Source organism: Aptenodytes patagonicus, chromosome 5 (assembly GCF_965638725.1).
Source record: "Aptenodytes patagonicus chromosome 5, bAptPat1.pri.cur, whole genome shotgun sequence".
NCBI lineage: Eukaryota > Metazoa > Chordata > Aves > Sphenisciformes > Spheniscidae > Aptenodytes > Aptenodytes patagonicus.
This window is the reverse complement of record NC_134953.1, coordinates 37,129,670-37,155,395: the sequence shown is the minus strand read 5'-3', so window position 1 is coordinate 37,155,395 and position 25,726 is coordinate 37,129,670. Positions and strand designations below refer to the sequence as shown.

At 37.6% G+C, this 25,726-nt stretch overlaps 2 protein-coding genes across 7 annotated transcripts in view; one reads left to right on the top strand and one right to left on the bottom strand.

Moving 5' to 3' along the window:
- CTNNA3 (catenin alpha 3) overlaps positions 1-25,726 on the top strand; it is a 582,319-nt gene that overhangs the window by 180,183 nt on the left and 376,410 nt on the right. Inside the window, exons 1-2 of one of the 5 annotated variants that reach the window (XM_076339358.1) lie at positions 8,613-8,641; positions 19,956-20,071. The exons of 2 other annotated variants lie outside the window; for them this stretch is intronic. In XM_076339358.1, coding sequence (XP_076195473.1) covers positions 20,045-20,071 — 27 coding nt within the window. In that variant the 5' untranslated portion in view covers positions 8,613-8,641; positions 19,956-20,044. Of the gene's footprint in view, positions 1-7,028; positions 7,109-8,612; positions 8,642-19,955; positions 20,072-25,726 lie in introns of those variants that run through there. 2 more of the 5 variants (XM_076339363.1, XM_076339359.1) reach the window with 2 other exon arrangements.
- The window catches only part of LRRTM3 (leucine rich repeat transmembrane neuronal 3), a 90,716-nt gene that overhangs the window by 3,462 nt on the left and 61,528 nt on the right, over positions 1-25,726 (bottom strand). The window lies entirely within an intron of this gene.

The window sequence follows — 25,726 nt, the reverse complement described above, 5'->3', positions numbered from 1 at the left end:
TTTACAGCTCAAAATGTATTTCCTAACCTAATTTCGTGAATGTGGCACAATATTGGATGGTGTCACTGTGGGCATGGATTACTTTTGGAGGCTGCAATGCAATGAACGTATACTGTCTCCTGCAGCTTTGCTCTCATGATAGAGGAAAGGCTACAGTGCTATGCTATGTCCTCATCATTACTGTGATCACATGCAGAACTCTGGCCCCTAAGTGATCTCCTCAAGTAGCAATTTCAATACAACCAACACAGTTCTTAAGCCCTACTGTAAGCAGGACTGATCCCCTCCCTCCCAGGTTGATTGTGCCTTCAGTTCCCATGGTACTGTAGGATAAAAACACCTCGGTCCTCTTTGTACTTAACCTAAAGACTGCCATAAATTCTAGTGATGGAATGTAAGCAAAGCCACTTCCACCTCCATTCATGTTCTGTTGACCAGACATATGTGCCTGAGAGATATACAGAATTTCTTGCTGAATGAACCACTTTAGTAAACACTGAGGCTAGAAGGTGTGAGGTGTCCTAAAGAGTGTACAAAAAGGAAAAGTGGCATAAAGGCTCTGGCTGTATGGGGAATCATGTAGATGTGCTGGTACTTATTTTTTCTCTGCCCACTCAGCTAATTTGGTCATATTTGCATTGTCCTTTCTTTAAAGGAGCAAAAGGTGGTGAATGGCCTTGAATCACTAATGCCTATCCACACTTCCAAGGAAATCAGACAACCAGACAAAATTTTGTACAGTCTGGCTTCAAATGTGCTGTTGCCCACATTTTGGTTGGAATAGTCAAGGAAGAGATATTTAGTGCTATATCTGTCAAAATAGAAGAACGGGTTGACATGCTTCCTAAAAATTAAAATCTGTGTCTGTGTTTGGAATAAGAGCTGAGGCTTGCATATATTTTTGAAAAATGTTTGTTGTATGTATGTTGGACTGGAAAAAGTGTGTGTGTGTGTGTGTGTTATGATCTTAATACCTGGTCATATTCTCAGTAGAGAATTTTTTCATGTAATGTATCTAAATTGCTGACATTTGATCATATTCTGTTTTCAGCAATGTCAGAATAGAAAGAAAGCAGAAGGGAGGAAAGGAGCACTTTAACTGCTTCAGACCTATAGTCAGAAACAAGCTGATTATGGTTATGGGCTTGTTCTAATTTCTTTCCGATGCTGACATGATGGCCTTGCAGTCGAGCAACTCTACAGGAAGTTGGTCAGCAGTGTAAGGTGGGCTAAGCAAAATACATGTGCAAGTGCCATGAAATGTAGACAATTGCATACATGCATTCTTTCATGCATACACATACAGGCCTGAGTGGGAAGCCACATAGGAGATCTGAGGCCTAGCTGAGATGAGAGAAACAGAACAACTTTTGGATTAATGACATTTTCCTTAGTCTGGTAAAGTTTCCATTCTGAAAAAAATCAGCTTGTGCAGTTCTCCGTTGCTGTTTTCTGAAGTGATGTATGAAATTGTGTTGGCAGTTCTACCTTATTCTGGGCAAATATGAACCAGGAATGATGGCACTCTTCAGAAGAATCTGCACTGGTTCTCTTGTAACCAGGTCATTCCTGTAGAATGCAAAATCTGCATTTTAGAAAATTAGCGATATTCAGACCTGTTATAAAATCTCTCAGATGGTTTCTTCTGACCTACCCCTTTTCTCTTGTTGCATCTTTTTTCCCTCCTTAAGTGTGTCCCCTTCTGTCTCTATTTCCTAGAATGGTCAGGGTCTGACCACCTGCCATGTTTCTTTTTAGTCTAATTATTTGGGGAAGGAGACTTCTTGGTCACTCCAGTTCATACCGCAGCTCATTTGTAACCATCAGGTGAAGCTGCTACTGACTGCTGCTTTATTGCTGTCTAGGTGTGCTGGATCACTTTGGGCTTCTCAGGTTATAGTCCTGGAACAGAGATGTCAACCCTCATGGCATGGTAATTAAACAAGGAACATCCCTGTTTGTATTTCCTCCTTTGCATTTTTCATTCCTGTTTTCCTTCTGATAGTGGTATGTGTCTCAATAAAAGTTCTATCTTTATAAACCTCCTGTTCTTTGAACTTTTTTTAAAATTCAAATAGGTAATACCACAGCATTTGTAATGATAGCTCTTGTCTCTTTGATAGCAATTCTGGAGTAAAAGCACTGCATTGTTTAATTACTAGTGATGTGTGAACTTCATATTGTTTGGAGCTCGGGTTCAGATGAGCATCCAAAAAGCCTCGGCTTATCTCAGATTTACAGTTCAGAAGCCTTAAAATTGCAATTACTATTCAAGGAAGCATCTGTCCTGCAAGCTGAATTTCATTGCATAGTATTAAATTTCTGTACAGTGCATGCGTGGGGAAAGTTCCAGCAACCCTGTATCTTTTCAGTAAGGAAGTCTAAAACTCTAGACTTGTTTTACATAGAAAATGTAGCTAAAAGGTTGCATTTACAAAACTGTATAGGAAACCAGAGTTTTTTAAAAAATAATTCTGTTCAGTCCTGACAAGAATTTAATCCAGTGTTTGGGATGTTGATGTTTTCGCATTTCTCTTTTGATCCTCACCGGCAGTTGAAAAGTTACCACAGATTAAAAAGAAAGTTTTTTTTTTTTTTTTAAAAAAAAAGAGACTGAGAATTTGGTTCTGGCTTCTCTCTAGCAATTACAGAGATCTGCAGGAAATAGGTTATTTTGTCCAGACTGCAGAAGTATATTCAGTACTAAACAGCTGCGAATTGGTTGGGGAGGGGAATGCTTCTAGCTACAGATGAATATCTTGGCAGTCAGCAAAGATGGGAAAGGTTCTAGCAAAGGCATACAGCATTTATTAAGCTTCTGGTGTTGTGGCTGTGTTCTTATCTGATTACTTGACCTTGGCTTGGCTTTCATGTGAAACAGAATTACATTTTTTTCCTGAATTTATTGTATTTAGAATTAGAGGCAGTATTTTCAGTCTAAGGATTTTGGTATTTTGTTAAATTTAATGGACATGGGATGTTCAGACCTCCTGGGGAGATTTCAAGACTCAGCCACGGAATCCTGGAAATGAAAGCTTGGAAACTAAAGCCATAAGGGCATAGCCATAGACCTGGAGTGGCTTAAGAATGTAGGCATGGGAAAATATGATAGGGCAAAGGAATATTATCCATGGAGATGGCAGAGATAAGGACCTGAAAAACAGAAGATCATGAACAGGAGGGATGAAAATAAGTAAACCAGGTTGTACACTGAAATAGGAGAATAAAATGAGCTGAAGGATGGAAGCAATAGAAGTGATGGAGTTGTGATATATCATTCTGAAAATGTACAGAATATAGGAATGTCATTACAACATAGACACGGGAATATAACGTATCAGCATATGGTCAACATACGAGAATTGAATCTATTTCATATAGAAGTCAGTGGAATTTTGCTATTGGCTTCATTAAAAAAAAAAGGAACAAGCCCTTGTAATATATACTAGGGAACCATAAAGATTTTATTGGAATGAATCAAAATTAAATGCTTTATTCATGACCACTGCAAAGAATCCTGTTATTTCAAATGAACCTCAAAACAAATCTGATACTTTACCATCCATTAGTTTGTCTTTGTGATGTATTTGCCATATTATTTAAATTTATTGGAGGTTAAATTTTGAATAGTACTATTTTTGAATCCTTATGCATGTAAAACAGAAAAAGGCTTGGAAGGAATAAAATACCTTGGGTTTATTAGATAGAGAATACATTAGAATAAATTATAATTAATGTATTTAAGAAATCTTATCTAAATTGGCTCTTTCATGAATCTTAATAACCTGATTTCAGACTTTGCATTACAACTGAGGGCAGTTTCTGTCTTCATTTGAACCCCCTGAATTCCTAGTTTCTCTCCTGTTTTCTATGCCTGTGAACCTCACTATTGAATGCTGTTCTCAGCAAAGCATCACTGAACCCATTTTATTAATATTTACTAGCCAATAGTTCTGGGATGTCTTTGATTCTTCTCTAAATACCCCTGTTTCCCATAAGCTTTTTTTATTTGCAAATCACTTGTCAAATTGTGCTTTGTTTTTGCTACCTCTGTTTTCTCAGCCGCCTCTCAACTTCCCAGCTTGCATACTCCAAATTTCATTATGCTGTTCTCTTTAGCATGGTCAGACACATTTACCTGTTTTCCTCTGTCACCTTCTGTCCTATTTTCCCATATTTCTCATCTGCATGTTTCCTATCTTGTCCCCTGCTTTTCCCTTCCATTTCTCCTAAGTCTTCACTTCACACAATGCCTGGTGACTTCTGCATCTGCCTTTCGCTCTCCAGTGACTCCATCCCTCTGCCAACCCACTGGTTCTGTCCTCTGGCCTACCCCAAGCTCATTCCACTGAAATGCATCTTATCCTACCCTCTCTGAGAGCTGCCTCTTGTAGCCAGAACGACCTTGCATAATGGAGGCTATAGGTACAGTTTCTCAGTTTTTCCTGTCTGCCTCTTTTCCATGCAGTCCTCCATAGGTGCCCTTTTGTTTTCACATGCAACATTGTGGGGTGTTGTAATGCCTATCCCAGATTTTACCGCAAACCTTTCAGAACATTTTACCCTGTTTTCTATGTCCTGGTTTTCTCTCAAGAGGAACTGGTTTTCCCCAAATCCTTTTCCGTTGCTCTCTAACACTGTTATTTCCCTAAGATGGCTATATTAACTTGGTTGTTTCTGTTTCTTTTGTTGCTATAAGATGCAGAGAAAATGCTATGTAAGAGTGTAATCCAAAAAGTCTTGTTCCAGTGCTGCTGGACTATAGCAGTTCTGTGAATTTTTGGACTTGTGTTAGAAACTACTTCTCATTCTGAATGGAGAAAACCAGTTGAATATATACCCCAGGCACAGTGTAGTAGCCTTGCAGATACTCTGCTCCTTAGTGGTTACTGTTTTCTTGCAGTAACCTAGGTAGGTCTTGGAATATTTGAAGTACTTCGCAGGGTTCTGGTTTACTGGTAAAGTTGCACAAGAATTACCTGAACACTCATTCAAGCTTCTTAACTGGCTTCTTCTTGAAGCTGAGTCGCTGTTCTTATGGAGTCTTAGGACAGGACTGCAGCAAGAGTGTTCTGTACCTTCACCCATCACTCCTGCTCCTGCACCCCTGCATTTAAATCCTCTCTGTGATTTAGGCAGGTCTTGCATGTAACAAGTCCCTTATTTTCTTTCTTAAGTAGCATGTCCAATGGCTTTCTGCGAAAGCCCTAGAGCTGTCTGGTAGGTATAGTTATGAAAAGAAAGTACCTATCTGATTATGATCTCGTGCCATTTCTTTCATTATCTGCTTCTTCAAGCATGTATTTACATAAAAGTGCTGTGCTGTGAAACAAGGGAGACAAACTCAAGCTTCTGTTAAAGGAATAGATAAACCTGTTATAGCCAATTTGTGACAGTCATGGATTTACAGTTCAGATCCTCCTAGCTCCTCTACCAAAATGTAACTCAGCCATGGCGGTAAGGTTACCAGAAGTTACTTGGTGGTTGTGGTGGTATTTGCATACACTGTGAGGAGGCCTTACTGTAAGGCAATAAGTAACTCGGATTAAATTGTCGTCCCTTTAAAGTGCTGAAAATGGACGGCTGCAAAAATTGCTAGTCACTTTTAAAGATCTTAGTTTTCCTTTAAACTTCTAAATTCTTAGGTGGTTGTTCTTTAAACCTTGTGTCTGCATATTTCAACCTTTCAAAGTCCGAATTCTAAAGGCTTGGGAAAGGGCAATATGTTGTTAGATCAGCTAGTGAGAACTTTGGCATGAAATGTCGTAAGGCATTGGTATTAATTCACCCAGCTGTACTTGTGAATGGCAGGGAGGAGTTGTGTGAGTGAAGGAATGCAAAGGGAAGGATGTTTTCAAGCTTTTTCTGCTTCTCTCAAAATTCATTTCTACTCAGTTCAGGCTGTGATTAAAAACCTACCAAAAGTTTTGGTAGTTTTTTTTGGCAGTAACAATAGCTTTTGTTGAATAGCAAAATTTTTCTTCACACAAACATTAAGTTAAGGCCCTCTTGGTGAGCGAGAATTGGGTTTTCTATTCAAAGGCCACATCTGTCCAGATGTTGTACGTGATTTCAACATGAAAATTTCTCTTCTGTTGCTCAAGAACACCTGTTTTTCTTCTGCTATGATTTTCCTTCTCTGCAGTAAATCTGGGCAATGAAGTACAGTAGTGATATGTTTCATGTGCTCTGCTTGAGTTTGGTAATTTTTCTGTTCCAACGTGTTCATCTCTGGTTACCTAAATTGGGGTCCCACATTGTGAGAAATAAATGCAACCAAAACAAAACATGTATTACTATGCATCTGGTTTGTGCCCAATCTTCACTGCCATGTTAGACTAAACATGTGTCATAACTACATTCCTATCAGAGAAAGGCAAGAGTGAGGAAGTGAAGGATGGATGAGAGGTCTGCATCACATCTGTATTTAAAGCTTTTTAAACCATCTGTTCAGTCACACTGAACGTGAGGACCAGATGTCTCCATGGCAATATAAGAAACATACTATTTCAAAGCTCCTGTTGAAGTAGCTGCTGCTTCTAGACTTTACTTGTTCTAGTGGCTGAATGCCCTGTGTTTATATTGATACCAAAAAAGAAAAAGCTTTAGTAAGTGCATGACTAGTATTATAGTCCATCAGTAATAGTATTCTTATCTGCTCAATGTTTAACATGAATTTTAAGTAGTTTATGATGCAGCATGTTCCCTGGGAGAGGAGGGTGGTATTAAAAAGTAAAAATTGCCTTTAAAAACAAAGGCCAGTACTTTTGAACCTTTGTGTTGAATGTTGGACATGTAAATAGTAAGCTGATTTTTTCTGAGGGATGGGGGAGGGTACAGACAGCATTCAACCACTGTTGGGTTCCATGAGAAAACCATGCAAATTTTTTTTAGTTATGTCAATGTAGATTTGGTATCTTAATTTTAAAGTAGAAGGAATTGGCAAAATTTTTTCAGCAAGTTGAATATACTATTTTTGACAATGGCCTTTACCAGTTTTTGAAATGCCAAAGTGAACAGCTGCTGACAGCTGCTACAGAATATCACCCCTTTCTTTTTATTTTTAAGAAGTAGAAGACAAGGAAGAGGAGGAAGCAGAACTAAAAAGGTTTTATTTTTCATTCTGATTCAGTTCATTGGGGTTCAGACTAAGAAATAGTGAGCTGTGGTTTCCTAGTTGCTGGACATTTTGTCTTGCATGTTATTAGTTTTCTCAAAATTTGAACAGGGTGACATTTGCTTAACATCTTTCCTTCCTGCAAAGAATGAGATATTTGTGGGATGAGAACAATTTGTGACTTGATTAGCTTTAATTGCTTGCTTGGCTTTGAAAGCAGTATGTATTATATTTTATTTTAGTTAGACATTCATGTTAGCTATTAATGTTAAAAAATGAACAAGTTATAAATACTGTTCTGCCTGACAAGGTAAATATCTACTCTGCCTTTTTGATTTGTTTTTTAATTTGTTTGTGTGTGTGGGTTCGTTTGGTTTGGTTTGGGCTGTTTTTTTTGTGTTTGTTTTTTTTTTTTCCTTTAACAGCCTGCAGTTTTGGATTTTTTTTTTTTTTTTAAATAAGTCCTTCAAGTTCTAATGTAGGAAATTGAATTAGGGAAGTAGGTATGACAGTGTATGATTATGAGTAAAAATTCATCCTTTCAGTTAATGCATTCTTTGAAATATGCTTCATAATATTTAATAATAAGGTGTATATTGCCCTAAAGTATTTCTAAAAAAGTTATTACAATTAGATCCATATCTCTTGAGCACTAACCTTTATAGTTTTCTGATTTGTTTTTCATTTGTATACAAAACTTGGTGTTTATTGATAGGTTCTGAAGGCATAATTACTGAAGTATCATTTAAAAAAGACAGCTCTGAAATTTGTGGGACTAAAAGTAAATCAACACAGATAAAGCTTTTAATTTAGAAGCTGGATAAATGATGGATTCAGTTCAAAGTATTAGATAGCAAGCAGTTGTGACATATAGAAAAAGCTAGCTATTTTTGTCTTAGTAAAGTTTGTTGCAGCTTGGAGAACCTGACCATCATACTGTATCTTAGTTCTAATTCATTATTTAGCAATCAATAGATAATCTTAAAATATGAAGAATTTGCATGAATAAAAAGCACATGAAAAAAGACACCTTTGAAAAGTAAATACTGTATTTGTAGAGATGTGTCAAAGACAGTATGTTTGTAAGCCACACATATGTGGGTAGATGTGTATATATTGTATGCATACACTTTTAAGTTATGTGGACGAGCCCTAAAAGAGGTCAGTACAGCTCCTTCCCTTCTCCTCTGCAAGTCTTAGAATACTAAAAAGAAAACTAGACTTTATCGATATTTAGAAGGAAAAGGAGCTGAATGAAAGGAACCCATGAGATTAGTTTTATTTATGTTATGGATTTTTTTCATATTTAGGGGAGGTCTGTCTCCCTTAAAAAAACCCCTATTGTATCATAAAGTTGAAGAAACAATGTATTACAGTTAAGTTTAGAAAAACTTGTCCAAGCCAGGCTTAGTTAAACATTAGAGTGCCTTGTTTAGTTAAATACCCTAGGGCCTGGTCATGCAGAATGTCTTGCAGAAACCGAAGGGAAGACTTTTTGTTTAGAAGAGCTCTGTGCAGAGTAAGGTCTGTGCATGGTATTCTGTGGTATTCCTCTTAATGAACAAAAATCGCTGAAGAGTGGCTGTATCTAATATCTAATCAGTTACAGCACAGACTGCAGTTATTTTTACAGATTTTAATTAAGTGTGATTGTTTTGGTTGATAGTTGAACTTTTTGGCCCATCATAGGGCTGTAAGTAGGTTTTTTTGAGGACTCTATTCCTCAAAGGTTAGATTCTGATATATTGGATAGGCTTGTGTAGAGTGTGATTAATATGATCTTATTTTCTTTATCCTTCTCTAATTATTTTAATGTAACAAGCAATTTTAATATCCCCTAAGTGCTATAACAGGCAATCTCATTACGTTTCATCAGGCTTTTTTACAGAGACATAAAACAGCAGCAAAATAAATAACACTGAATAAACCAGAAGTTACCTACTCTGAGTATTCAGATCCACTAGTCAGACTCCGAAGAAGTCATGAGCCTAACCTTAAGGAAAGGAGGGTATTTTTGTTGATGTGATCTTTAGCTTCTTGTTTACTTTTTGGTGTGTGAGCAGTAGGGGAATATTATACACCTTTTCTATCTAACTATGAAGACTAGGTTCTAACTTTAGTGAAAGCTGAAGTTCTTAAAGTTCCAATAGTAGGGGCTTTAGGAAATATCAGGAAACAATAATACTGGTGATATAGAAGTCTTCCTTCTTCCGTTTTGCCCTTTCTCTCTCTGTTATCTCCCAACTGTTAACCTCTTCTTTCTTACTTCTCTTGTTTTATTGTTTTCCCTCTATATCTGACTTTAAGAGGAAGCATCCTTCTTATTATGAACCGTATTAATCATTTGTGTAACCTCTCCATCTTCCAGTTATATTATTGTTGTCTGCCATTAGTCTATTATCTCATTCACCTTTGCTTTTCTTTGTATTCTACTGTATCTCTTTGGCTACTTTTCAGTAAGGTGCCCTAATGCTCTCTTTCCTTAAGTGTCATATTCGAAAATATGCTTTCTTGATTCCAGGAAAGGAGACAGGAAAGCCTGGCTGTGCTGAGACAAATGCACAGTGAAACCATCCACTGCAGTTTTAAATTTTGAGCATTAGCTTTCAGCCCTTGATATTTAAACAGTCCTCCTGACTGTGATTGTGTGTTTCATAATGTCCAAAGTCTGATACTGCCAACTGTTGCATGCAGTTGTGACTAGACTACTAGAATGATCTGATGAGACATCCACGTAATTAATCCAGTGTTTGTATAAATTGGAGTTGTATGGGCCAAGAGATACCGGGCCAAAAGATTTACAGATCTGAAGGGAAAAGAACTTGCGCTCTCTCTGAGACCAAGGAGGAGGCCTTATTTACTCTGCTAGTTTGAATTTTTCTCTCTCAAAATTTTGTGTGTAAAAAACTGAGTTGAAGACAAACTTGATGTATTTTGTTTGAATTCTACGTTACTGATAGCTTGAGATTAAATTGGGGTACCAATTTAAAAACCAACAACAGAAACCTGATGCTTTCAATCCTCTTCTGACATTTCTGGAGAAGAGGTTTTCCAGTCACATCTATAGCCGACAGAAACCTGCCCACGGTGGTCTTGTAACTGAAAAGTCATCACACACTCTCAGCAACACAGGTGTGCTGGGAAAACCTTTCATGCAGATGCAGCCATGCTTAATTTTATTAGCTTAGCTTGTATTGGTCAAGATGTTCTTCAGCTGGTGCAGGAGGTCTGCTGTTAGATTGTTCTGATGAGTGTGATTGCTATTACAGCTCTCTCAGCTGACTTTCAGTAATATTGAGGCATCTGATGGTCAGTGATATGTTATCAGGAATATTCCTATGTAATGAAATCTCAAGTCCCAGGAGCCTTAGGAAGTGTGTAAGAAAGGTTAAAAAAACCCCAATAAAACCCCCAACTCAGCCTTACCTTACCCTTCTCTGATACCTCCTTGTACTGCTGCATTATTTTGTGAGGCAATGCTGATCAGTGCTTGAGGTTGGCCAAAGCATACCTAAATATATATGGCATGTGTGGATTCATTTAAAAAGCATATCATGAAAATGTCTCTTTGGATGTAGGAAACTACTTATGAAGAATGAGAATGTTAAGTGTGTTTTTTATTTCATTCTCAAGTGTGTTGCAATATAAATTCCTCTTTTTACATTTTAAACAACCGGTTTCCATGGAGTGGTGTCCTCTTGTGCACAGTGTTCTCAAACAAATTAATAAATAAAATTAAAAAATCTAACTTACATTCATAGCTTGCATCAGCTTATGATATGAGTAATATAATTTCAATGACTAATCCAGACATACCTGTCAGAGATGGAAAACCTATGCTGAGACTGCTTTAATCCATTTGCTGATTTTTGTGGTCCCAAAGTCCCTTGAAGTACCTGACTGAAATCCAAGTGTGTTCTACATGCTGAGTTTTGCATGTAGATCTTTAAATTAGTTGGAAGACATAGACAGATTCCCTTGGGATTGAATGATTTGTTGAAGGTTAAATGGTTTGTTTATTGTGGGAAGTATTTAATTTTTAAAATCTATTTTGCACTGTAAAATGCATCTGTTCTCATTGAAAAACTTAGTACTTGCTGCACAGAATTCCAGGTATTCTTCTCCCATCCTTCCTTTCTTGTTCCCTCTCCCCACCAAGCTGATAAAAGGCTAGTTTTTTTGTTTCTATTGTTGTTGCTCTGAAGTACACTTAGCTTTGCTGAGGAAGCAAGAGCTGGGAGCTCCTGGCTCAGCTAGAGGCAGGTTAGTGCTATCAGTGGTAATTTGCAACTGTGTCTTACAGTGAGTGTTACGCTGAAACTCAGGCAATGCCAGGACATGACAGAATGGAGCGTGGAGGCAGACAGGTTGAGGGGGGGTTAACTTGGGTGTACACAGTCACAAAACAACAGTTAGGGAGTAGGAGTCCTTGTTCTGTGAGGTGGTTTGTGTTGCTCAAAGAGTACAAGTGAGGAGTGGAAAGAATTGGATCATCATCTGTCTATTCAAAGAATAACTAAAATATAGGCAAAATATCAATTCTCCATATAGTTACCTTTACACTTTAGTTAAATAACTAGTGTATTGCTCTTTTCTAATTGTTTGAACAAGGGCATTTTCATGTATCTTAAAAAACCTTTTGAATGATGCCAAAATGCTAGTGCAGTTTTGGCAGAGGCTCTCCTGGAATGAAGTCCTCTTTCTTTGTTAGTGGTAGGAGAATTGACATGTTCACCCTGAGAGAAGAGACTTCCTGAAGGATATTGGGAGAAACAACTCAAAACACAGAAGAATTTAAACCAAAAGTCAAATTTCTAACTGGAAGCTTATAAAATTAATGGAGACTAATACATCTAAAAGAAAAAAAAGGGAAATTTACATTTAATGTTCAAATAAAATACTGCTTTAACAGACTCAGTTCTTGGAATTTACCATGCAATGAGCAGTGTTTTGTTTATTTCTAGAAAATAGTGTAATTTCATAAAACTCATCTGAGTGAAGTATTTCCGATTACATTAGTGAATAAGCTCTGCATAATTATTTAAGTAAATTAAAGAAAGATCTTTGTTAAAAAACGAATGATATTATTACAGAAGGCTAATACCAGATGCAGCTTGAAAAGCAAGAGCAGGGGTTAATATAATTTATATATCTCATGGATGGGGAGCATGGGATATATGGTTCTTTCAGTTCTCAGGAAAGGTTCTTAATAAGTTCACTGTGTTTACCTGACAAATATAAAATTGTTGTTTTGTGATGTGACAGTAGTAATGATATAGCATTTCTTTTCCTGAACCAAGACATCCTTTATATATTTTGTTTAATATTTATGCTAATGAAATAATTTTCTTGTTTTAAACTTCTTTCCCTCTGTGAGTGTGTGTAGGTGGCCTTCATATTATGTTTTATCACTGTATAATTCTAGAGAGAAAAAGCTCTGTTACGTTCCGAAGTAGTATATGCTAGATTATTTCTATTGACAAGAAGTATTAATATTTGCACTTGCTAAAATATTTATATCATGTGCATCAGTTGCACTGCTCTTAAGATATTTGTGTGGCACTCAGGCTGGATGTTTGTATATCTGCCCATAATTAAACAATTCTTCAATGTAGGACTACAAATTTTGCAGGGCAGGGGAAAGCATTATTTGGCCAATTTACTATTAATTCTTTTAAAATCCAGGCCAAACATTCAAAGCATAAAGTGGCAGTTTATTGATAGCCAGGCTGTTCATCATCCTTTTCACTCTTAAATGCTGCACTAGTTAGTTACTGTGGCAGATTTTCAGGAAAATTACAGTAAGCAAGGGACCATAGACAATACACTGTGACAGAGTTAGAGGTGTGCAGGCATAGGACTAAAGCAGACTAGAGCAGTTTAAAAAAAAAATCCTGGAAAAGTTGTCGTAGACCTTTTTGGTTCATTAAAGATGACCTTAATTGCTGGTTTGCATGGTTCATAGAATTGGGAGTGGAATTTAGAGTTTTAGATATCCAGGTGACTCATCTTCTCAGCCCAGTGTGGTAGTTACCAAAAGCCATTAGGAGGCTGCTCTGTTATCTCTGTACAGCTGACTCCTTTATAGCCCTCGTGATACAGGAACTTGAATAGGACTAATATAAAAAAGAACCTCTCTCAGTCTGTATCTGGGTTGTTATTCCCCTTCGTGGCTTTTTTGACAAGTGGACCTTAAAACCCCATCCTCCTGTTGATACCAGTGATATTCCTTTCAGATTTGTGCAGGTAAAGTGCATTTCCCCTTTAAAGAAATCCTCAAGTAGTGAGGAAAATGAAAACTGTTTAGGATATTTATTTAGAGCCAGCCAGTTAAACCCAGTCACTTTGATCTTTTCTAGTATCCAGTCATGCAAATACGTTTACTTTCTTATATTAACTGTGGAAAGAGACATGAATACATACTTACTGCATAGCTATTTTGGTTAGCTCGCATGTTTTCTTTAGATCAAAATGGAGTCATGTTGCTGTGATAAAAGCAGCAGCTTGTACTATTTTTGGTATTGTGGGTAGGCAGAGGATGGTTCTCTTCAGGACATGCAACCTGAGATGTTAAACAGTATTAAAAACCCCACATACATAGCAGAAGGCCAACATCAGTTTAAAGGAACACACAAAGTGGGTGATGAGCAGCACTGCCAGCACTTCTAACAGGTCTGGCCTGGAGGAAAAGAATGGAGCCTGAATATTTTTGAAACAAGTGAAAATATTACAGAAAATGTAATAAATATATTCCATTTATGTAATTCTATATGGAAACTTCCACAGAATTTACAAGAGAAGATGTGTTTCTGTTCATATAGCTTATTTGCTGTTAGAACAAGTGAGAAAACTCTGTGGAAAACAAGACAAACTCAGAGGGCTCAAGAGCTAGGCGTAGTAAACCAGCCCAGCTGTGTGCAAGGAAAAATTAAATACAGGTATACTACATGTTCATCAGTCTGCTTGGCCTAGTGTCAGTATTTACTGCCTGCAGGTGGGAGCGATAGCAGGGATAAGAGTGGGAAGATTGTGCTGGTAATAAAGGAAATTACCTGTTGTATTTGAGAAATATGAAGATGACGTGTGAGCCATCCATATTAATGGGTGTGTGCATGTTAAAGATAATAAAATAGTGCTGCTTTTCAAAATGTTGAGAAATGTACATTCTGAAGCCTGCATGCTCTACCTGCACTAGCTCTAGGCAGCTCCTGATGATAGAATATGAACTTCCACATAGGCGGAAATTAAAAAAACTGAGAGATTTTGGGTACACAGTGAATTAGAATGAAAAATAATTTAGGACTTCTGAAGTTTTTCACAGCACTCAAGCATTTTCATTTTGAATTAGAATATTTTGTTCTAACTGTTTTTGTTGCACGCTGTATTAATAATTAAAGTTGCAACAATACGAATTATCAAAATTGATTTTTGAGAAGTTAATTAGAGTTTAAAAATGGCAACAGCATATCAAAATCATAATTGAGAACATTTTGGTCTAATCCAAATGTTCCAGAATTTTTAGTGAAATATTGTGGATAGATTTTCCTTTTTTTTTTTTTTTTTTTTAAAAAAAAAAACATTTCATTAATTGGAGTTTTCTGATGGGAAAATCCATCCATGTGTTTTTGACCAGTTCTGAGTACCTTGAGAATAATTCCAAGGACTGGTTCCTTTGCTGAGGCCAGATTATGCCATTAGCATGATGGTGTTCGCAAAGTACTGTCACATCGCGTCTGAGACATCAGATTCAGACACAAAAGGCAATCTAGCAACAATGGATTGAGTTACTAATAGTAGTAATGCCATGCTTAGTGGCTGTTACTAATTAAAGGACTTAATTAAGTTGTCATGAAAGAATATAGATAATCACTATGTCAGTTCTTCTTTATCATCTGGCTGCTTCAGCAAACCATTGTCTGGTATATGGTATGCGTGGATCTCCTTTTTCTTCCTTTCAATTTCCTCAGGCATTTCTGGCTTCTCTCTTTTGAAGTATAGTGATAAAAAGTAGGTACAGACTTTGACTTGTCTTGTATGAAGGGCTCTGATGCCACCTATTCTATATAGTATTAGGAGTTTTAAGGCAAAAGATGTTATGAGTAATGTGGCTTTATGTAATCATAAATTTCTGTTTTAATATTTATTAGCCATAAAGAAACAAAAAGGTCAATGAGTATGTGTCACTTCATTGGAGTGCTGTTCTCTTGTATGGGATTGCTGACAATAGAATGGTAACAGCTTACTTGCATTTGCTTGACTTTGATTCACAGCTCAAGTAGTGTTTTGTCAGTGAAGGAAGAATACGATTTTCCTCCATTTGTTTAGTCACCATGGAGTGCTCTTGTGGTTCTACAATCCTAGGCAATACGAGATCACTTCTGAAAAACTGCTTTTGAATTAGAGGATGCTGGCATGCATTGGACTCTTCCCTGTGAAAGTACTGCATGTTCAAAGTAATGTTTACGGGTCTGATTTTAGAAGTCACACAGCAGATTCAAGGCCTCATTGGCTGAAGGATGTATGAGCTTAAATGGCACTAACATGGATGCTAATGCACCTGAACCAGAGATGGCAACTCTAAGTCGTCTTCCTTAGTTTTTTCACCTGTAAGTTCCTGGGGTGCTGCAGTTCAGTGTTATTTGTGGACTCAGAACCATCCTAATTTGACCATCAGGGAATCCATCAGCTGTGCTAAGTGGTGTTTGGACCTGGAAGCTGGATTAAGTGGTGCTGAACACTGCAGGAATGGAAGATAGATGTTTGCTTACAACACTGGTTACATGTACTGACAGCACTACATTTCATCCAAAGAATCTGAATAGACCTGAAGAAGGGCCAGTATAGGTGCTTGATGAGCCTATATCTTTTGAGAGACTACTGTGTGATTCCACAGAGAATTGTTTTGGCTAACTTTATCTCTTATAAACCCCCTCTCTAAATCCATCTTCTTTGAAAACCTTTGTGTAAAACTTTCATAACAAGAATTTGCATGAGAATGACCAAAACATAATTAATTTCTAGTACAACTTTTTCAAAATCTGGATTTGCATGCTTTAATATGCACACCAGATGGGCTGAAAATCTGACCAAATTTCACAATCTGATGTCACAGGTAACATCTAATTAAACGTACAAAACAATTTTTTAAATATTTGGGCAGAATTTCTTTAGGGTGATTTTAGAATAAAGAGAAATATTTTATATAACTTCATATGACAGATATTTTCTGCCTTTTTAAAGAATAGTTTGCTATTTATCATTTTGTTCCTTTTGGTAATGTGCTTCGCACATTAAAAATAGATGAACAGAGAACTATTCAGCTGAGCTAACCAAAGACACAGATGGCTAGTACAGAAATCTGCCAGTCTCTCAAATCTATATTGGCAAATTCTTTATGAAAGACTTCTTACCTTGAAGCTAGTGGAGTTAACTGGAATGGATCGCATGTTTGTTTTCTAGCAATGGATTTTACAGTTGTACAGACAAAACTTCTCTAATCTCATGAACGTTGACAACACATTTTATAAATCACATGAGGATTCAAAAGTAGTAGTATTGTTCAAGGAAAGGATTTGGTTACAGGGAAGCTAATGTAGATTTCGGTGCTGTTGAGATAGTTCATTCCTTTATGCACTGAATGTGTGGCACCTGCTCCTAAATCAGGCAGCTGACTTTGGTCACCTAGAAGTCTATTAAGAAGATTTTGTGCCTCCACGGTGGCTTTGTGTCCCAGCCACACAGGCAGGTCCTCACTTGTAATTTGCCTTACACAGAGCCATCTGGGCAGCCACAATCTTTGACTTTATCTGACTCTGGATCTGGCACTGATAGGAAATGGATCTGGAGAAGGCAAAGTGCTGCCCAGAAAAGGTTACTTTTTCCTAGGACTGTTTCAGGACTTGGTGGAAACTCTTAGTTTGGCACTCTGTTGGAAGAGAAAGGTGATAAAATTATTATTTGAATCGTCATGATTTTTGAAAGATACAGCCAAATTATTGATTGTTGAAGGCAAATGCACTAATTTCACATGTATGAATTTCTGTAGTAAGTGAAGGCTGGCTTGAGAAGGCAGTTACTTTAGAGCAAACTGGTGTGTAGATTGGTTTATGCTGCAGTGATTGCCCAAGAAAATGCTCCTGCTTTATTGTCAACACAAGGTAATCCTTGGTAGTTTTCCTTCCAGTTAAAATAATATCTTGCATTTTCTCTATCAGTGTTTTCCCTGAGGTATCAAAGACATCTCATATCTGAAGATGGTGTCCTTGGCAGTACAGTGAAATGCACTGATTAGACTTCTGGATATCTGAAAATACTGAGCAAAGGTACTCTACTCAAGGAAGTAAATCTCTCAGCCTACAGTGCAATGAAAATGCTGTTAAGGGAGCTTCCACATTACACACTGTGGTACAGAGCTGCCAACTCAAATCCCAGAAACAATATAAGTCACATTAGGTCCGTGTGTCTTAGTAACACTGCCAGCCCCATTGCCTTTTGTTTATAAGCAAGCTCAAACAGGGTTGGATTACTTTCTTTCTCCATTGCTCTGTGTTATTCAGTGCAGATTTACGTGCAATGTCTTTTAAGTCTTGTAACAGTGATAGCTTAAAATTGGCTTATATAGAAATAATAACTTGTGGTTTGAAAGTAAGAAAGCAACATGATAAAACCCACTGTATTCAGTGTTACTGTTGTCTGGATGTTACTGAGAGAAGGGATGGAAAAATTCTGTTGCAACCTACTCTGGAGATAAGGCGGCAACTTGGCAAGAGTGCAACAAGGAAAGGAGGAACAATTAATTTTAAACTCAGGTTGTATCTGTAAGATACACCACTCAGCGTCATAGATATCCAGCTTTTTCAGTACATGCTATCATTCAGTTTATTGAGTAAATGTAAAAATTGCAGTACAGCTTTCAAAACACTCTTATGAATTAATTTTCTGAAAAATAGTTATGCACTTTGAATAAATGACACACTATCTTTTTTGATTAGAAAGAAAAGCTTTAACAAGCAAAAAATGAGAAGGGTAAAAATTGTTATTTTGCCATTCAGAGAAGTTATTGTATTGCTGGGCTGATGATTTGCATTAAATTGTTGATATGTTCATTTGTTCTTCATGACATGGTCTGTTTTAATCCATAAGAACAATACCCACAGCCTAATGGGTTTTTCAGTTTCTGAGATTCTTTATGTTCTGTTTTTATTCGATTAGTATGTGGTGCTTTCACGCATGTTGTTTGACTAAAAGAAGATGAGGAGACATAAACAAAAAAGTATCCTTAAAGCATTCTAGTCTCTATCCTTAATCTACCTGTCCTTTCTATTCCTTTCTGCACCTGGAGATGTTTGAGCAACATGTGCTACTGCTTTATATCACCTCTTTGCTTCCCTGCAGCAAACACATAGTCTCTAGACTGTAGTGTTTTTACTGCATGTGAGAAACCAGATTGTTCGTGATGCATTTACTGTACTTCTTTCACTGATACTGCTCTGCTGCCCCCAAGGTCTGAAGGACATTCATCTGATGCTCACAGCCTAGAAATAAAGCCAGAGTGAGCTGTGCAGAAATCTCATGGCTAGTGCAAGGAAATCATTAACGCTTACAGCTCGTTTGGATAAGTAAAGGAAGGTAAAGAAATTGCAACTTAGCCAAAATACGAGAAGTATGATGATATTCCTGGGACAGGATCTCCACTGAAAAGCAACACAAATGTGCATGTCATAAGAAGAAGGTTTTAAAAAGCTAAGCATGTCTAGCTGTCCGATTGGGAAAAACTACTGCAGTGAGAGCAGTAGTATTTGAGAGCGTTAATGCTAGCTTTTCAGACTTATGGGAATCTTTGCCATTGTCAAGCGAGTATCTGTTAATTTCCTTGTTGAAAACACCCTTTTGGAGAAAAACTCTCCATCAGTGAAACAGTTTTCCTGAGAAGTATTGTGTTTTTATTTTTTTTTTTAAAAGCTTAGTGTAATTTATTGAGATATCTCTCCAGTGTTGTTCTCCTTAGTCAGGGGTCCTTTTCAATCTCCCTGTTGTGCTGTGATCGTAATATATTGAGTTCTGTGCAACATCATGGTAGCTATTCAGACAGATGCTTTTTCATTTCCTTTTCTCCTTTACCTGAGGTAACATAGTACTACTTCCTATGTAGTTTTGCTTGTTAGTGGCTCTCTCACTGGGCATCCCTTTGTACTTGTGTGGCACAGCACCTCACTTGCTTGTAAGAGCTCCATTATATGGACGTGGTAACATAAGGATTGGCAGAACTTTTTATCTGTCTTCATTTTATTTTGTAATCGGGAATATGCCTGTTCGGTAGATTGTTCTAACATATAAAATATATACAAAAAATGTGGGGTTTACTGAATTTTGTGGAATCTTCTGCTTCGATGGGTGGAACTGTATGTCCCTTATTTGTTTTTTTCAGTGTTGGAGGATTATTAATACTTCTCAGCTACCTCTCTACATTTTTTTCTTCAATCAGGGCCAACTCCAACTTGATGGAACAGGTGGTTGCTTAACCAGCAAATTGTTTAACATAAAGACCCAGCCAGGATGTGGCTTCTTATAATTAAAAGACTCATACTGCTCCTGCCAGCCATCTTTTCCCTTGCTCAGCATTGCACCACCATTTCAAACAGAATGTGCAACGATAAAATAAAGAACGTCTCCAGTGTTAACCCTGTCTCATCCAAATTACCCAAACATTTCTTGTATGTATTGTGATATTAAAGTGCTATAAAACTGGATGGGAGTTGCTTTCCATGTCTCGGGAGACAGTATTTCTTTTTATTTCTACATTTCTTTTGAAGATAGCAATCTCTTCTTGTCATTTTAGGGGGAAAAACTCCAACCCAAGCATATGGTTCCACCTTTACATTGCAAAATGCCATCACTCAGGGACTCCAGAGCTGGGGCATGAAGTGAATGTTTGGATTGCGTGTTACTGAAACAGTAAGCAAATGCCACTGACACTGGCGCAGAGAGAGAGAGGCTCTTTATGTTCTCCTCCTTACCTAATAATGTCCTGACTGCCTCAAAGACTGGCCCTCCTTATTCTTGCTCGGATGCTGTGGCTGGCAGGGAAGGGAAATGGTTATCTGTGTGGGCAAGAGGTCAAGTGCCCATATAATGTCCATTTTTTTCCTCAGTAATTTGAGGACATATTCAAAACCTCTAGGATACTTACTTTTGTTGAGTAATTGCCAAAACAAACCAGCCAACCTGGTAGCTAATTTTTAGGATGTTTTTAACCTTTAAGCCATTATTAACTTCCTGGATGATAGAGTCAGCATTACTTTCCAGTCAAACAAATGGACTCCTCCATCATCTAAGCAGGCAGACTGCTCCATTGCCTGTATTATAATACTGTATACTAGCATGATTGTTAATCATATAAACATCGTAACTGTAGGGCATTACAGGGTCTTTAAATCAATTAGTCTGTATTCTGTGTTGAAATCTGTAGTTTTGTCTCCTTTATTTATTTGTAGAAGTATTTGCTATAAATATAAGGTGGATGGTTGTACCAAGATGCATAATTAGCAAAGTGAGGTTGTTACCAGCTGCAATCCTAATTTTCAGATTTGACAACTGTAATATAATTCCAAGTATTTATGCTGACCTACCTAGAAAAGATGCAGTACTACAATTACCATACTATTCATGTAGCCATGCCAAATATAAAAGTAGTCTGATACTGTTACATTATAAAATATTATCCCTCTGTTTTTTTGGGTAAAGTGCTTTTCTCATGTACCAGTTAATAGTGTATGCACAGAGTTTTTTACCAGATGTCTGAAAAAGGATCCAAAAATGCTTTGTTCATAACAAATCTAATGTTGATTGCCACCAAAAGGGGAATTGGAGCCTCCAGTATAGTTCAGCCTTTGTAGTCTGAACTAAGGAACTGGCAGCTTGTTTACACATAAATCTGCACTGAAATAACAGAAATTCCATTTAATTTACATCCTTTTCTTTTTTTTTTTTTTTTTTTTTGAGTGAAAGTCTTTGTGCAGAAAGATTTTAGCATAAAACTTTCCTACTTGGTTTTTCCCTTTTTTTTTTTTTTTTTGGCTGACGTTTAAACAGTTGCTTGTGGTGTCTGTAGAATGCGCAAGAAGTTAAAGCTCTATACTTCAGATTGAAAAGGCTGTTTAGACTAGTTTTGTTTAAGCATCAAGAGAACTATATGCATATTTATTCCTAATGTTACTGGGTGCTTATTGCCAAATTATCTTACTTGAAGTATAGAATGGGGATCTTTAAACTAGTCACCATTAAATATTCCTTTTCTCTTTTAATTGTCAGTGTCTTACCAATTCCATAGCTATTTCACATTTTTGTTGCATCTACTTACATCAGATATAGTAGTATATCTCTGTGTTCAAATAAATTATAAGAATTGAAGATTGATGTATCATCTTGGTATTGTATCTGATCTGTTACTATCCTTTAAAGCATTATGGATGCTTTGAACGAATAATATTTTCAACTGACTACTGAATTAACAGTGAGAGACAGATATATTCATTCTCATTGACAAGTATATTATTAGTCCTTAAATAATCCCACAAATCCAGGCTTTGTATCACAGTCTGGCCTCTTATATATACAGGTTGAAATCATTAATTTATTAGAAATCAGAATGAGAGAATTTACTAAATCAAGATTTCAGAATATTGAAAGAGTATTCAGTATCATTTGGTGTCCTTTCAGAAATCTCCTAGTTAATTGTGACATCAGGGCTTAATACATGATAGTGGGTTATCATGTACAAAATCTCAATTTTATACACGGCACTGAGCATCTGTTTATTGTAAGTGAATTTTTAAATGCTGTAGTCAGATTGTAAACTGGCTTTATTTCTAACATCCCATCTTAAACTCTCTCCTGTGTCCACCCTGCATAGTTGTATTTGTCTACTAGTTGCAAGTTACACCTTTTCAAAATGAGTATGTTGGATAACACTAGTTGTTGTAGGTGTGTATAATAGCCTGGCTTTGAAGTATTTGTTAATTGGTTATGATAATGTCTGTTAGGTATGTAAAAGTGTTACAAAGAACATCTGCTCCTGTCATAATTGATGCCACTTTTCATCAAGATCAGCACTTTAAGATGAATAGGGCATTAATTAATATCAGAACTGGTCCAATTGTGAAGAATTTTTTCCTCTGTGTACAACCGTGGTCGATTTGGCTAGCATAACAGTACTAATCCTGATTTCAAACCTGTCAGATGAAAGGTCCTCATACTTTTTCAATTTTTCAAGATAATCCTTTGTGTTCCTGGATCCAGCTCTCAGTTCTCTTGGGGTATGCTGCATTTCCAGGAGGGAAGTGAAACAGAAATCTGATGAATCCTGCCCTTGAAGAAATACTGTGCTGTAGTATTGTACTGTGTACAATATTACAAATATACTATTTCATGGCAGTTCTTATAATTCTCTCCATTTGTGCATATGTGTACTTTCATTTTTCACTTCAATACAGACATAAAATATGACAGAGTTCCAGTTGCTTTGGGAACTTTAATTTCCAATTTTCTTATCTTTACTTTTAAAATCAAAGTGTTTGTTTAATGCCTACTTCTTCCACTAAGCTTTAGAAAGAATGTATTTCATTCTCAGCCTACAGCTACGACTGGTTAAAGCAATTTTCATGGTAGCTATAGAAAAATGCATGGTAAGTGAATTAGCTTTTATTATACTGACAGTTGCTTCTCTTTTCCATTTGATTTCTGCATGTTCTTATGTGAATTCTCAAATTTATGTATATTAAAATTGAAGAGAGATGATTTCAAAGCTGTATGCCATGAATATTTCCTAAGAGGTCACTCTGCTCCTGAGCTGCACACATGAACAGCAGAGCTGGCATACCTCCATTTATTGAATGTGTGCAATTGATCTGCATGGCACATTTGGCTCAGCAGGTCCAGGATGTATTGAACAGAGGAGGTAGACATGCCTGACTCAGGAAATCTTCTTAGGGCATGTGCCATAATACCCAAATATCCTATGTGTTTCAGACTCTTCGCTGGGTAAAAAACTGGCTGGGTGGCCAGGCCCAAAGAGTTGTGGTGAATGGAGTTAAATCCAGTTGGCGGACGGTCACAAGTGGTGTTCCCCAGGGCTCAGTATTGGGGCCAGTTCTGTTTAATACCTTTATCAATGATCTGGGATCATTGATCTGGGATCAAGTGCACCCTCAGTAAGTTTGCAGACGACACCAAGTTGGGCGGGAGTGTTGATCTGCTCGAGGGTAGGAAGGCTCTGCAGAGGGATCTGCACAGGCTGGATCAATGGGCCGAGGCCAACTGTATGAGGTTCAACAAGGCCAAGTGCCAGGTCCTGCACTTCGGCCACAACAACCCCATGCAACGCTACAGGCTTGGGGAAGAGTGGCTGGAACGGTGCCTGGCGGAAAAGGACCTGGGGGTGTTGGTCGACAGCCGGCTGAACATGAGCCGGCAGTGTGCCCAGGCAGCCAAGAAGGCCAATGGCATCCTGGCCTGTATCAGAAATAGCGTGGCCAGCAGGACTAGGGGAGCGATCGTGCCCCTGTACTCAGCACTGGTGAGGCCGCACCTCGAATACTGTGTTCAGTTTTGGGCCCCTCACTACAAGAAGGACGTTGAGGTGCTGGAGCGTGTCCAGAGAAGGGCAACGAGGCTGGTGAAGGGTCTGGAGAACAAGTCTTATGAGGAGCGGCTGAGGGAACTGGGACTGTTTAGCCTAGAGAAAAGGAGGCTGAGGGGAGACCTCATTGCTCTCTACAACTACCTGAAAGGAGGTTGTAGCGAGGTGGGTGTCGGTCTCTTCTCCCAAGTAACAACCAACAGGACAAGAGGAAAAGGCCTCAAGTTGTGCCAGGGGAGGTTTAGATTGGATATTAGGAAAAATTTCTTCACCGAAAGGGTTGTCAAGCATTGGAACAGGCTGCCCAGGGAAGTGGTTGAGTCACCATCCCTGGACGTATTTAAAAGATGTGTAGATGTGGCGCTTAGGGACGTGGTTTAGTGGTGGACTTGGCAGTGTTAGGTTAACGGTTGGACTTGATGATCTTAAAGGTCTTTTCCAACCTAAATGATTCTATGACTTCTTGTGGCACTTGTGGTACACAGTGTCATAATCACTGTTTTCTACCTGGTAGCCATACAAACTACAAACACTATAGTGTAGTCACTATAGAAGAAATCTGAATGTCTGTTTTACATATTATATATGGTTTAATAGTGTGTTTAGAAAGTAGATTTTTTATGTATTTGTAGCATAGACTGTCTTTCTAGTTATTTACGCATAGCATGAATGTTATTAAATTGAAAAAACCGTGATAAAATGGATACTTTAAATAGATCTGTTAGTGTATGTTAATTTGACTATGATGTGTCTGTGCATGGTACAGGGCATGTCAGTCAGCATTATCATGCTATTATGAAAAAGGCATGGCATATGAAGTAGTTCATTGCCAAGACGTGTAATAATTCTTTTACTCTGTCCAGCACTGATGAGGCATTGGCTGGAGAGGAATATTGTCCAGTATTGAGCAGTGTGGTTAAAGAAAGATACAAAATAATCAGAGACTGTCTGAAGGACAACATCAGGAGAAATCAGAATCTAGAAATGATGACTTAGGGGAATGATTTGGAGTCTTTAGTTAAGAGAAGATGAAGTAAGATGTGATAAAACCCTTCAGATATATAAAATGCTGCTGCAAACGAGGGAAGATCTGTTCTCCATTGTAGTGGTGGGTAAAACAAGAAGGAGGTCTTAAATAGGATTAAATTGGATTAAACTTCTCATGTTAGGAATAATTAAGCACTGTAATAGGTTGCCGGAGGAGATAGTGAAGCGTACTTCACAGGAAGTGAGTTAGAAATAGATTAGCTAGACTTCTGTCAAGGATGACAGCATCATGGCCATTCCTGCTGGGGCAAGTGATGGACAAGGTGATCTCCCCAAGTCCTTCCAGCCTTATTCTAAAATGCAAGTTTTCAAAGATACTTTGAACAAAAAAAATCCCCTTATTATGTTTCCAAAGGCTGGTTTGATGTAAACATTTTCTCAGTAAGCTTCTAGATAGAAGACTTTTTGTTGTTGTAGTTGGAATTGGCATCCCCCCCGAAAAGAAAACAAACCCCTTTTTAGCCTTGAAAAGTTCCTAGATAAGTAAAAGCTGTTGATTGCTTCCAGAATTAGAAGGTATACATCAAAAAAATACACTTTTGAGTGAGCATAGTCCTTGTTAGGCAGAGAAATAGAGCCAACAAGTAGGTTAAAAGAGAATTTGGAGAGATCTGTGTTTTGTGTGGGATCAGAGACGTTCTTGCCAAAGTCCCATCTGTTCAGCTTTTATTCAGCTCTGTTTTCCTTTCACCTCTCTGTTGTGCTAGCACTCCAAATGGAGACATAACTGACTGACTGAAGTTAAGTCCTGAAGTCGCGCTGGTTGTCTCTCCAAATGCAGATATCACAAATAGTGACTGAGTTTTCATGGAGAGGTTTCACCGGTAGTAGTCACCTGATAAAGGAGTGGTCTGATCCAGGAAATCTTACGAAGCTGTCTTTAACAAATGGGGAGCAAGTAAAGGAATGATTATGCTATTCTGGAC